The sequence below is a fragment of the Diabrotica undecimpunctata genome, chromosome 2 (assembly GCF_040954645.1).
Source record: "Diabrotica undecimpunctata isolate CICGRU chromosome 2, icDiaUnde3, whole genome shotgun sequence".
Classification (NCBI taxonomy): domain Eukaryota; kingdom Metazoa; phylum Arthropoda; class Insecta; order Coleoptera; family Chrysomelidae; genus Diabrotica; species Diabrotica undecimpunctata.
Genome location: NC_092804.1, coordinates 156,343,841 through 156,356,291, shown reverse-complemented (window position 1 = coordinate 156,356,291; position 12,451 = coordinate 156,343,841). Strand labels below are relative to the sequence as shown.

General features: G+C 32.4%; 2 protein-coding genes across 2 annotated transcripts in view; both read left to right on the top strand.

The window, feature by feature from the left end:
* The first annotated feature begins 129 nt into the window (after positions 1-129).
* On the top strand, positions 130-1,075 carry LOC140433526 (chromobox protein homolog 1-like). Its single transcript, XM_072521510.1, has 3 exons — positions 130-388; positions 446-596; positions 646-1,075. Exons 1-3 carry the CDS (start codon positions 379-381, stop codon positions 998-1,000), a joined length of 516 nt encoding a protein of 171 aa, XP_072377611.1. The 5' UTR covers positions 130-378; the 3' UTR covers positions 1,001-1,075.
* A 429-nt stretch (positions 1,076-1,504) lies between these two features.
* The window catches only part of Atf6 (bZIP_ATF6 domain-containing protein ATf6), a 56,735-nt gene continuing 45,788 nt past the window's right edge, over positions 1,505-12,451 (top strand). The window contains exons 1-2 of the mRNA XM_072523822.1: positions 1,505-1,769; positions 1,949-2,814. Coding sequence (XP_072379923.1) covers positions 1,685-1,769; positions 1,949-2,814 — 951 coding nt within the window. The 5' untranslated portion in view covers positions 1,505-1,684. The remainder of the gene's footprint in view (positions 1,770-1,948; positions 2,815-12,451) is intronic.

Genomic DNA, 12,451 nt, shown 5'->3' with positions numbered 1-12,451 from the left:
ACGGCCACAAAAGTAACTTTTTTTGAAATCAGACAACATTGATAAAGGAAGAGGAAGACAACGCGGAACGCGGTAAAAGTAAAAAAGCAATTAAAAAAAAATTACATCTTGGGTACAAACAAATAAGATATTCATAAAATTTTCCATTAAAGTTTACCGATTTTAATAAGAAACTTTTTATATAAATAAATAACACAAATTAAATTAGGGGTATTATGTGGGTGAAACTTGACATAATTGAAGTTAATTAAAAAAGAAGAATTATTGTATGAGGTTATGTTATGTTATCGATTATGTTTATGTTAAAGCTAAGTTTACAAGGGTTTTTGTTTTACTTAAATCTTTAAACATATTTTAAATCGAATTCAGAAAGAAGATATGGTTAAAAGTGAGTACATTGTTTCTTAAAAACATGATTAAACAAATCGAATTATTTTTTAATTAGCTAGAGGTAAAGAAGATAATCCAGAGGTGGTGGTACCTGTGGCAACCGACACTCCTGGAACCACAGAGGAATTTTCAGTTGAAAAGATTTTAGATAAAAGAACAAGAAATGGTAAAATTGAATATTTGTTGAAATGGAAAGGATATAATGAGTAAGTAATCACAAAAAATTATCAGTACCATTTATTGTGTATTTTTTAGGGAAGACAACACTTGGGAGCCAGAAGAAAACCTTGACTGTCCAGATTTAATAGCAGCCTATGAGGCTCAGTTTGAACTAACAAGCACTGCAGATGATCCAGAAAAATCAAAAAGAAAGAATATTACTGAAGACAATAGAGCAAGAGGTTTTGATAGAGGACTTGAACCACATAGGATTGTGGGGGCAACAGATGCAAGTGGTGAACTTATGTTTTTAATGATGTGGAAAAATTGTAAGGAAGCTGATCTAGTTCCAGCAAATCAAGTGAATGCCAGATGTCCAGAAATTGTCATTAGTTATTATGAAAATAAGAAACAATGGTATAGCAAGAGTGCTGTTATTGAATTAGATTAAATTATTAAGATTATAAGGAAAGCATACCTATTTTATACAAAAAAAAACTCAATAAAAGCAAATAATTTAGAAATTTTAGTCTCAATTACCTTATTTAAAAATATATTTCCACTCTTATCTAGTTATAAAACTCTTCTCATCTCTTATTTCATTTAAAAAATGTTATATTGTTAATAATAAAATAGAATACAAAAACTACAGTTTTTGATTTAAACAGAATTTAAAATTACTTCTGAAGGTATTACAGGAAAATTTGTTTGTTAATTGAATTGTTCCACTAAAAGCTAAAGATGCTGTTTATTTTCAACATTCATTATTAATATCATATGTAAATAATATCCTAAGCATTTAAATTAGTTTTTCGTCTGAAATTAAATTTGAATAAAGACATGTATATGAAGATATACAATAAATCATTTTATCAAGAAGATAATAAATTCAATTAGTTTGTATTATATGTTGCATAACCATGTTGTCAGATAGGAAGTTAGGTTAGTTGTCAAAGTGTTATTGCACTTATTTTTCCTAAAAAGTGAATGTATGTGGTATGTGTTTGTAAGTGCATGTGTTGTAGTCGTCACCAAAAGCAAAAGTATAATTCACGGCGTAAAACATGCGATAGGTTAGACGTACTCTTGTCGGCTTTATTTTTTTACAATTAGTTAAATATAAAATAACCAAAACATGTTAACAACAGATGATTTTTTACTGGACGATTATGTATTCAAAAGTTCTCCAGAGTCTTGTAGTGACCATTCCAATTCTACAGGTAAAATGAAACACCCACTATCATTTACACAATTAACTACACCAAAGACTCAATGGTTATTGACAGTCTTTAGTATTTATTATTTTATTCTAAACATAATTATTAAATTATGTTTTAAACTATTTAGTTTCTTACAGGAAGTATACCTAAAATATTAATTTTATTGTTTACATTTTTAGATTTTATGGAAGTTACTTCTGATGAGGACTTCCTTACACAACTATCAGCAGATTTAGACATACCTCTTTTACTTAACCAAGGTGAAGATGAACTTAGTATGTTAAATTCATTACTCTTTGACAAAAGTCCAGAAGAGATTTTGTCAGAAACAGCTTCACCGCCTTATATTCCAGAAGATGACTTTCCTAAAGAGATTTCAGAGTTGCAAAAAATGGATTTTTCACAATGTGGTCCTGAGTCATTTCCTAATCTTCATTCTGATATTAAAAATGAACCTGTCGATAGTCCCAGATCGAGCAAATCAGTTTCCCCAATATCTGTAGAACATATAAAAGATGAAGTTAGTATAAAAACCCCGCCTGCCTCACCAATCATTATAAACACAGTAAAAGAAGTGCCCAACAATGTGATTTTTGCTCAGCCAGTAAAATTATTATCACAGTCACATAATTTACCTCAAAAACATATCCCTATAATTCCAAAAGCTCACTATTCATTACCAGTCTCAAAAAACAATGTAGTAGTTATTAACACTGACTTAAAACCTGTAGTGAAACCACACAATGTTGTCTTAGTTGAAAATGTGAATGTAACTACTGTACCACAGATACCTGTGCCTAATGTGCCAGTAAATACTGTCACTAACCTTAATAAGCCTGTGACAGTGCCTTCAGTAGTGATAGATAGAACCAATAATTTTTCTTTGAATGGAAGAAACATAGATCCCAAGATACTGAAGAGACAACAAAGAAAAATTAAGAATAGAGAATCAGCTAGTTTGTCAAGAAAGAAAAAGAAAGATTATGTCACTTCCCTAGAAGAACAAGTTAAAGAACTAAGTGCAGAGAATAAGAGACTACAAGCAGTAAGTACCTTTTTGATTTATTTAATTAGTAAAAGTAAGTTTATTAGTTGTTACTGAAGATATAAATGTTTTTATATGGCTTCAAATTTAAGCTTGACTTGGAAAACTTGCTGGTGAAAACATAATGAAAAAATGTTTTATTGTGGATTATTTTATACAAATACACTAAACCAAACCAAACACCATCAACCATCCTTCAAAACTCTGTACAGGGCACTATTCGTTCTGTGAAATCTAAACCAACTATCCCATATTTCTGTTATTACTTATGCTTTTGACTAAAGAATTTTCGTCAAACCTATGATAGATTAATTTGGTCAGGCAAAAGTTGAAACTTCATTTTCATGCAAACATCAATTCTTTGTTGTATACCCAATTGGGTGGACACAAGCAAAAATTTGATTTTGTTGTAAACTCATTTGGCATACACAATATTTTTAGCTTTGTAGCACCTGAGTTCATAGCACCTGCTCGATTCTTGCATGAACTTTTTGCATATGATCCCAGTTTTCATTAGTGTGGCAACCTAGATATTTATAGGATTGCCAATATGCCCTGATGTGATTTTTCTTTGAGACCATCAACCAGTTCGTTTTTCCTATATATATTCAGTTTAAGCCCAGAATCAGAACTTTTGAATGCAACTCGATCAAGCAACTCTTATAAACCCTCAATAGTGTCTGCAATTACAACAGTATTCTCAGAATACTTTGGGTTGTTTATGTTACCATTTATGGTCAGGCCTTCTTGCAATTATAAAGTGCATTCTCTATTATTTTGTTGCTGTAAACATTGATTAATAGCAGATATAATATGTAACCCTGACAACCACCTCTTCTAATTAACTCTAATAAACTTCAAATCTTTTAAATCGTTAACTTTTACATGTTGGACATGTCAAAAGCCTTTTCATAGTCTATAAAAGAAGAGCATATATTGGCAATGACCCAACCCAAGAGTGTTGAACTAGAACCTGAATATTAAATAAAGATTCTCTTATTCTGAAACCTTCATGTAGTCCAAACTGCGTGCCACCCATAAAAGATTCACATTTTTTATAAATTCCAATATGAAATACTTATAAAGGGCTATAAAAGTCTTATTTAATGTATAGTCCAAGTTGTAGAGACAAAAATGAATAATTTTGAACATTAATTAGTGAATTTTTGAAACCAGCACAACGTTATGAGGGGCAACTCCTGGAGTAAACTACAAGTGTTTGCAACTCCAATCTGTTGGTTATAATTTTTTACAGCACTTTTAACGTGCAAAAAACGGTATTTTTTATTATTTCTATTGTATCAAATAAATCTTAGGATAAAATGAGCCGAATATTGAATAAAAGTAATTAAAAAAGCTTTAATTTGAGCTTAGCTATTTTCTATAAATCATTCATTTTTATCTCTACAGCTTGGACTAGTGCGCCGGGCAGACTGAAAAATCAGCTAAAACTGAGCCGATTCGGCTACGCGAAAAACAGTCAACTTTACTCATGTTTTGACTATAAATCTCAGTTTTTTTTTTTTAATAAAAATTATATCTTCATATAATATATGCTGCCTTTAAGTATTGAATGGCACCAATTTTAATTCTTAATTGTTATATACACAACAGCTGTGATTGTTTAAAGAAATTAAGCTAACTCCACTTCTATTGTTCGTAGAAAACTTTTTTTTTAATCTTTGTCTTGAATTCAGCTTTAAGAATCAATAAGTTAAAAATGTGTGTACTGTATAGGGAGCGTTTTTGCATCTTAAAAGTGCCATAAAAAAATTATAATCAACAGTTTGGAGATGCAAACCCTTCCAGGTATTGCCCTTTATATCGTTGTGCTGTTTTCAACAATTTACTAATTAATGCATGTTTTTTCTCTACAGCTTACATTAATAATTTATCTGTACAGAAATAAATTCTGTACAGATAAATTAGACATACATTTTTCTCCAGACAATACATCCATTTACTTCCATTGCATTTTATTATGGACCTTAAAGAGTTTTAAAATAATTAATTTACAAAAGTTAATTTCGTAAAACAGATGGCTTTATTTTTTTACTATTAATTTTTGTATCAAATTTGATAACAATAGCATTGTTGAATAGGTGACGAAGAGATATTTTCATACTAAAACTTTAAGAGTCGCGACCCTCATTCTAAGGGTATTAAAGTTGGGGCTGAAATTTTGATGCAACAAAAATTATTTTTAAAATCTAAGATTGGCGTGTTTCAGTTTTTTTTGAAAGATGAATTTTATTGAAATATGGAATTTGTTCCATTTGGCCCTTCCATGTATGTATAGTTAACATTTAGCAACACTATAATTTATTACGAAAAGAAAAAATTTATTGCTGTAGCTGTTTCCGAGAAACAGTAGTTATGCTAACTTTATGGTAAAGCTAGCATAGCCATAACTATATCTCAGCAAGGAAAAGGGGTATATGGCCCATCTTGGCGGCATATTTTATTGTTAATTAATTTCTGTTAATTGGTACATTGACTAATCTCCAAAAACTACCTCATCATTCCCCTATTGCAAAACTCATTCTTGGACAAAAACGTTGAAACCAGAAATGTGAACCGCTATGAATTAATTGCTAATTTATTGCTGAACTTCTATGCCAAGAAATACTTTGCTAATTTGTTCCCATCGTCCTTCAATGCAAATCTTATCCCAGGCGAAATATTGCTGATACAGTTTATAAAAATTAACAAAACACGTTTTGTTACAAACAAACAAAAAAATGCTTTTTGCTATATTCTTTGCATAGACCAGACAATATTTCTCTTAAGCTACAGTATGCATATAATATGTCAGCTACGAGAAATAGTCCATATTTTATTGCTATATTTTTGCTAATTTAAAGTATCCCTCACACCGTGTGCTACCGATCTCACTCCCTTAAATTCACAAAAAATGGAGATAAACTAGTTTTAAGATAAGTACACACATTATCCATATTTGTTAATTTATTGCTGTAGTTCTTAGCCTTTTATTAATTCATCATCTTCTGAGAAACAATGAGTTCTGTAGCTTCCGAGAAACAATGGGTGTTGTAGTTTAAGTATGAAACTACAATAATTTTTGTGTTTTGGAAAGAGGTGAAGCAATAAAAAGCATTGTTGGCGTTGAATTGCATCAATCATCATCAGTGGCATTACAGCTCGTTATGAGCCAAAGCCTTCTTCAGAACAATCTTCCATTCGCCCCTGTCTCTGGCAACTCTTCTCCATGCTTTAACTCCGATAGATTTAGATCATCCTCTATGTTATCTTGATATCTAAGTTTTGCTTTTCCTTTGGCTTGTCTTCCCACTGGTCCTCTTCAGTCAAAATTGTTTCTGATCGTTGCATCTTCATCTCGCCTAATTACATGTCCTATCCATCGAAGGCGTGCTAATTGAATACATTTTACAACGTCAGGTTCCCCAAAACTTCTGTATAACTCAAAGTTGTAGCACCTATACCAAAAACCCTGTTCTTGGACTCCTCATATATTTTGCTTAGAATTTTTCTCTCGAAAGGTATAAGCAATCCTTGGTCGTTATGTGTAAGTGACCACGTTTCTGATCCTTATGTTAACACTGGCCTTATTAGTGTTTTATGTATGGTAACTTTAATTTTTCTGGGTAGTTTTGGGGCCATCTGTTTCCTCAAGCCATAATAGCACTTATTGGCAAGCACTATTCTTCTTTTAATTTCTTCGCTGACATTGTTGTCTTTGGTCAGCAGCGAGCGCAGGTAGATGAAGGTATCCACACCTTCCAGTTCCAGATCATCAATTAATAGTCTAGGTATCTGGTTGCCTGATCTAGTACAATAAATATACTTGGTTTTCTGTGCTTTTATTTTTAATCCCATTCTCAGTGCAGACGCCCTTAGTGATCGAAAGGCTTCGATCAGAGATTCTGCATCAATAAATTAAATAAAAACCATGTATGAACTGGTCTTCATTACTAAATACATCATTTTACCTGAAAAGCATAAAATTGATCATAAGTATTTAATACCTAGTAGTGTCTCAACCTCGGCAGAGGTAAGACTTATTTACAGTGATTCAGTTTGTATACACTTAAATAATAACTAACATAGATTATAGTATATTTCACGCTTTTTCAAAAACCTTTATCACTTTTCGTTGCCGAGATATAGATATGGCTATGCTAGCTTTACTGTAAAGTTAGCATCCCACTGTTTCTTGGAAACGGCTACAGCAATAAATTTTCCTTTCAGAATAAAGTAGCAATAAATTATAGTATTGGTCTGATTTTTCTTGCCTTGTACAAAAATTTTATCTAGGTTAGTGTACAGATAAATATGTTATAAATTCATTTATACAAAGTATGAGAATGTTTGTTTTGTTTTTATTTTTCTGTTTTAAGCAGTGTTATTCAGTGAATACATTTACATCCATTATATTAGAGAGCATTTTATTACATGTTGGTGGAGGTCACCAATGTTTATGTTTTTATTTATAGGCAGAATTTATTATTGCAGAAAGTAAAAATTATTTTGTAAGATATTTATTTATTTATCGTAGATAACAAAATAATAGTTTAACAAAGAAATACAGTCCTCCAAAAACTTCAAGAAACGCAGAGTATTCCTATGCAAATAAATTTGCGACTGTGTGGTAACATTTTCTGACAGTAGCTGTGTGTTGGGGTGATTGTCACCCCATTCTTTTTATTTATAAAATTGAGAAAATATTTATTTTTACATACAACCTAAAGATTTTAAATCATGGTTATACTGTTATATATTCTTTGTGAAATTTATATCATTTTAAAAATTTCCATTAAAAAATTCAATGATTCAAAAAAGATACTACAATTTAGTTTATTAACCAAAATTTTTATTGGAGACAGAGAATAAAAAAAATACAAAATTTATAAAAAGTAACCAAGAACTTTTGTTTAAATAGCATAATTAACAATTTGTTGCATATTTAGAACAAAAATATACACAATGTTCAAGACAAAGAAAAATGTCACATTTCGCACATTTCTTTTGACACTTTCTGTTCTTTTCATGGGGACACACTCCACATCTGGATGATGTTCATTGTTTCTTGTTAAGAGGTCCTTGAGTGTCCTCTCCGCTGTCGTTTCTTTTTATTTTCGCCCTTATATCTGATGGTATTAAGTACTTCGTTTTTCAATATATGATTTATTCCATAGTGTCAAACCAAGTTCTTTTAAAAAAATTCTGCGTTTTAGTTTTTCAGTTGGCTTGTTATGTTGATAAATAACATAACTATCCTGCATTATTAAGCAGTGAAAAAAAAATGTTAGAGGTCATCGTTTGCTATTACGAGACACATTATACACTGTGTGTCAGCCAAATGGAATAAATTAGCTAATAAATAAATGAGGAAATATTCGATAAAAAAACGGTCAAACACGTGGATTAGTATTTAAAGTTGCGCATTTTTTTCCATAAAAACTTTTTATACGGGGTGTATCAGATAACGGTGGCCAATACCAACTTGCTTATTTTAAATAGAACACCCTGTATATTAATTAATTTTTAGATTCCTCAAATCTACCTATCTATGACAATGCAAAAATTCACATTTAGAAAAGAAAATTATCTATTTGTCGAAAGTCGCTACTACATATTCAAAAACTTCTAAGTAATACAAATCTAAACAATAATGTCAATGTAGGAGATGTTCAAAATGCTCCCCACGAACGTCTTGGCAACACCTTAACCGTGAATAGAAATGTCTTCTAACGTTACTCAACTCAGATGTGACCGATCTATTCGCAAGCGTAATTCGTCTTCGTAAGTCAGTGGGTTTAGTTTTGTATACAATACTTTTCACATATCCCCATAAGAAAAAGTCTAATGGCGTCAAATTGGGGTATCGTGGTGGCCATTCCATCGATCCTCGTCTCCTTATCCACCGATTTGAAAATATTTGGTTGAGGTACTACCGGACATGGATTTGGTAGTGGGGTGATGCTCCATCTTGTTAAAACCATATCATATTGGCTGGAACTTGTGGGTTTCCTGGATCAGGATACAAGTTGGCCAACGTTGGCACTGCATTATTTTGGAGCAATGCTAAATAATTGTCGCCATTCAAATTGCCATCTATGAAAAAGGGACCTATGATCTGATCTTCAATAAGTCCTGCCCACACGTTAACCTTCTCAGGGTATTGAGTATTGCCTTCTCTCATCTACTGAGGATTTTCCCTGGACCAATAGCGGCAATTTTGCCGATTAGCATGATCGTTAAGAGTAAACGTTCACTCATCAGAAAACAAAACATGTTCTAAATGGATCACATTGCTGTCTAACATTGCCACCATTTGTTCACAAAAATTCGTTCTCCTGTCAAAATCATCTTCCATGAGCTCCTGAGTGTGCATAATTTTATAGGGATGCATTTTGTTTTCTTGTAATATTCGAATAACCGATGAATAGCTAATATCGAGTACTGGGGCTGCTTTTCGAGCAGATGTATGTGGGTTTTCCTCAAACTCAAGCATAATAGCCAATTTGGTATCCTCACTCATTGCATTGGCAACTTCTTTTTTTACCTTCCTAATATGGTCCAGCTCGTAGAATTGCTTCTCTATTTTACTAATTGTCCCTTGAGATATGTGCGGCAAATCAGTAATGCTTCGTGAAATAAACGAGCTACTTCCATTTGCTTCCGTGTCTTATCTCCATGTGAATTTTTGCATTTTACTTAATATTTCCAAAACAGTCATAGATAGGTATAGGACATTGTATTCAAAAAATGTCTAAAATGATTTGAGGAATCTAAAAATTAATTAATATACAGGGTGTTCTATTTAAAATAAGCAAGTTGGTATGGTCCACCGTTATCTGATACACCCCGTATAAAAAGTTTTTATTGAAAAAAATGCGCGACTATAAATACCAATCGACGTGTTCGACCGTTTTTTCGAATATTCCCTCATTTATTTATTAGCCAATTTATTCCGTTTGGCTGACACACAGTGTATAACGCAGACATTTCGTCAACCATATTCACGCTACCTTTTGTGTTATTATAAAAGTCTATAATCTCAGGTTTATTTGATTTGTGGTCGAACTCTGTATCACGATGAAGTGAAGAAGCTACTAACACTATTTTATTTTTCTGTTGGACAAAGGACACCAAAGAAATATCTTTTTTAAATACGAAAATTGCGTGGTTTCAGCTCTGTTTTTGGAATTCAAAAAGATTGTCGGTATTTCCCTCTTGTTTTTACGAATAGTTCCAATAGATGTTAACCGATGTTCACTAAGCAAATGTCCTATTAGCGGTATGCTGGTAAATCAATTGTCGAATGTAATGTTGCGGTTAGTACCACGTATTGGATTTACAAGCCTGTTTACTACATCAAACGGTCGATTTCTGAGTTAAAAAGGTCCTTCAGGCTGTGAGCCAACACATACCTCTAAATTTAAAATGTAGAATGTTTTGGCATCCACTAAGACAAATATTTTAAAACCATATTTGGACGGCTTATTGGGGATATATTGCCGAAAGGAACAACGTTCCCGAAAAGATTCTAATTTTTCGTCGATCTTCAGGTATCGACTAGGAATAAAATATTATTGACAATTGGATACAAATCGATCAATAACGGCTCGTATAGCTGCCGGTTTATCTAATATTTTCCGCTCTTCTCTATTTTCGGTATTATTGAATCGTCAGCACTTTATAAGTAATATAAATCTTTGCAGGGACATTGTTAGCCTGAAAATGTCAATTCCTGTTCTATCTGTAGCTCAAAGATCCTCCAGATTTAATTTATTTGCTTTATAAACGACTGATATACTTATGTTGATCATTATAATTCTGAACGACTAAACTGATTTTTTTATTAATGCATTGGACAATATCTTCTACAATAATATTATCCATGCATAATTCCCAGCAAGAAATGGCAACTTGCAATGTTTTGCATTATTTTTACCACCGGGAAGGAGATTACTTAAATTTTCTTGTCGTGTTCTAACCGATTTATTAGGACAGTTCTTTGCCCATTTTGTTTTCCCATCCCATCCGATAAAAAACTTAGATTGTCTTACTCTATCATCTTCAAACATATTGTTGTCTTGAAAAGATTCTTCCGACGATGATTGACTTTCCTTATTAGAAGTTCTAGGCTGTCAATTTTCCACTGATTGAAGTTGATTTTCTAAAACATCTTCACTGGGACGAAGGCTAATCTGCTGACTTTCATTTTCAGATTCGCTTTCTAATCCTAACTCTGATCCAGTTAATTCATCCTGCCAAAGCTTCAAGAGGGCTTCTTGTTCTTTCTCCCAACTACACATATTTTTATATGTCTGAAATTAATAATATCTAATTAATTTTCAATATTCCTACCAATTCAATTATGTTTCTGTTCAAAAAATCAAAATAAATTGTGGTATTTTTTTTATAGTATAAGAACTTGCCTGTTAAAAATGAACCGGTGTTGTGGGGTGAAAATTACCAAAAACTAAATAATACTGAACTCCAACTGTGTAGTGGGGTCTAAATCAACCACAAGTCCCCAGAACGCGACATCACTCATTCAAATCTTATTTATATACTGAAATTTGTGATGCAATACAAGGTCTGTTATATTATGGGAAGGTACTCGTGGTGCCAGAAGGATCTGGCGATGTTGCCACTATTTTAATAAGCGCTAATGAAGGACGTGGGTGATTTTCACCCCACAACACAGTTGCCGGGTTAAGCAAATTTAATAATAGACATACATTTAATCTAAATAAATTTATAACATAGTGCTAAAACATATTAGACCAGGGAACTAACAATTTTCCCATGACAATCGTTGATACAGGTATCTTACAACTACTTTTGAAAAATTTGGTTATTTGGTAATTTACCAAAATTATGCATAATTTGTGCATAAGTGCTGAAGAGGACAGAGATTGACGGAAAAGACTTAAAATTAATAGCTAACCTGTATTGGAATCAATCAACGGTGCTCCGAATAGATGGAGAATATACAGATCAGGTCAAAATCTTAAGGGGAGTGAGACGGGGGTGCATAATTTCACCACTGATATTCAATCTGTACTCGGAGCACATTTTTGAAGAGACTCTACATAAAAGATATTGATGAAGGCATCTCAATAAATGGAGTCAAGCTCAATAACCTGCGGTATGCAGCTGATGCACTAGTGTTTTCCAATACCATAGAAGGGCTGCAAAACTTAATGAACAAAATAACGGAAACAAGTAGAACATATGGACTGGATATAAACACCAGCAAAACCAAGCTAATGAACATCAGTAAGGAAAACATAACTGGAGCAGATCTGTATGTGAATCAAATGAGAATTGAACGTGTCTCACAATACAACTACTTGGGAACTATAATCAATGAGTCGTGAGACAATATCCAAGAGATTAAATGTCGCATCGCAAAGGCAAAAAGTGCATTCTTGACTATGAGCTCTGTGTTCAAGAGCCATGACCTCACCATAGAAACAAAAATAAGGCTCCTTAAATGTTACGTGTACTCAGTACTTCTATACGGAGTAAAAACATGGACATTGAAGGCGGAAACTCTATCAAAACTTCAGGCTTTTGAGCTATGGTTATATAGAAGGATCCTGAAGATACCATGGACAGACAAAGTCACAAATGAAGAAGT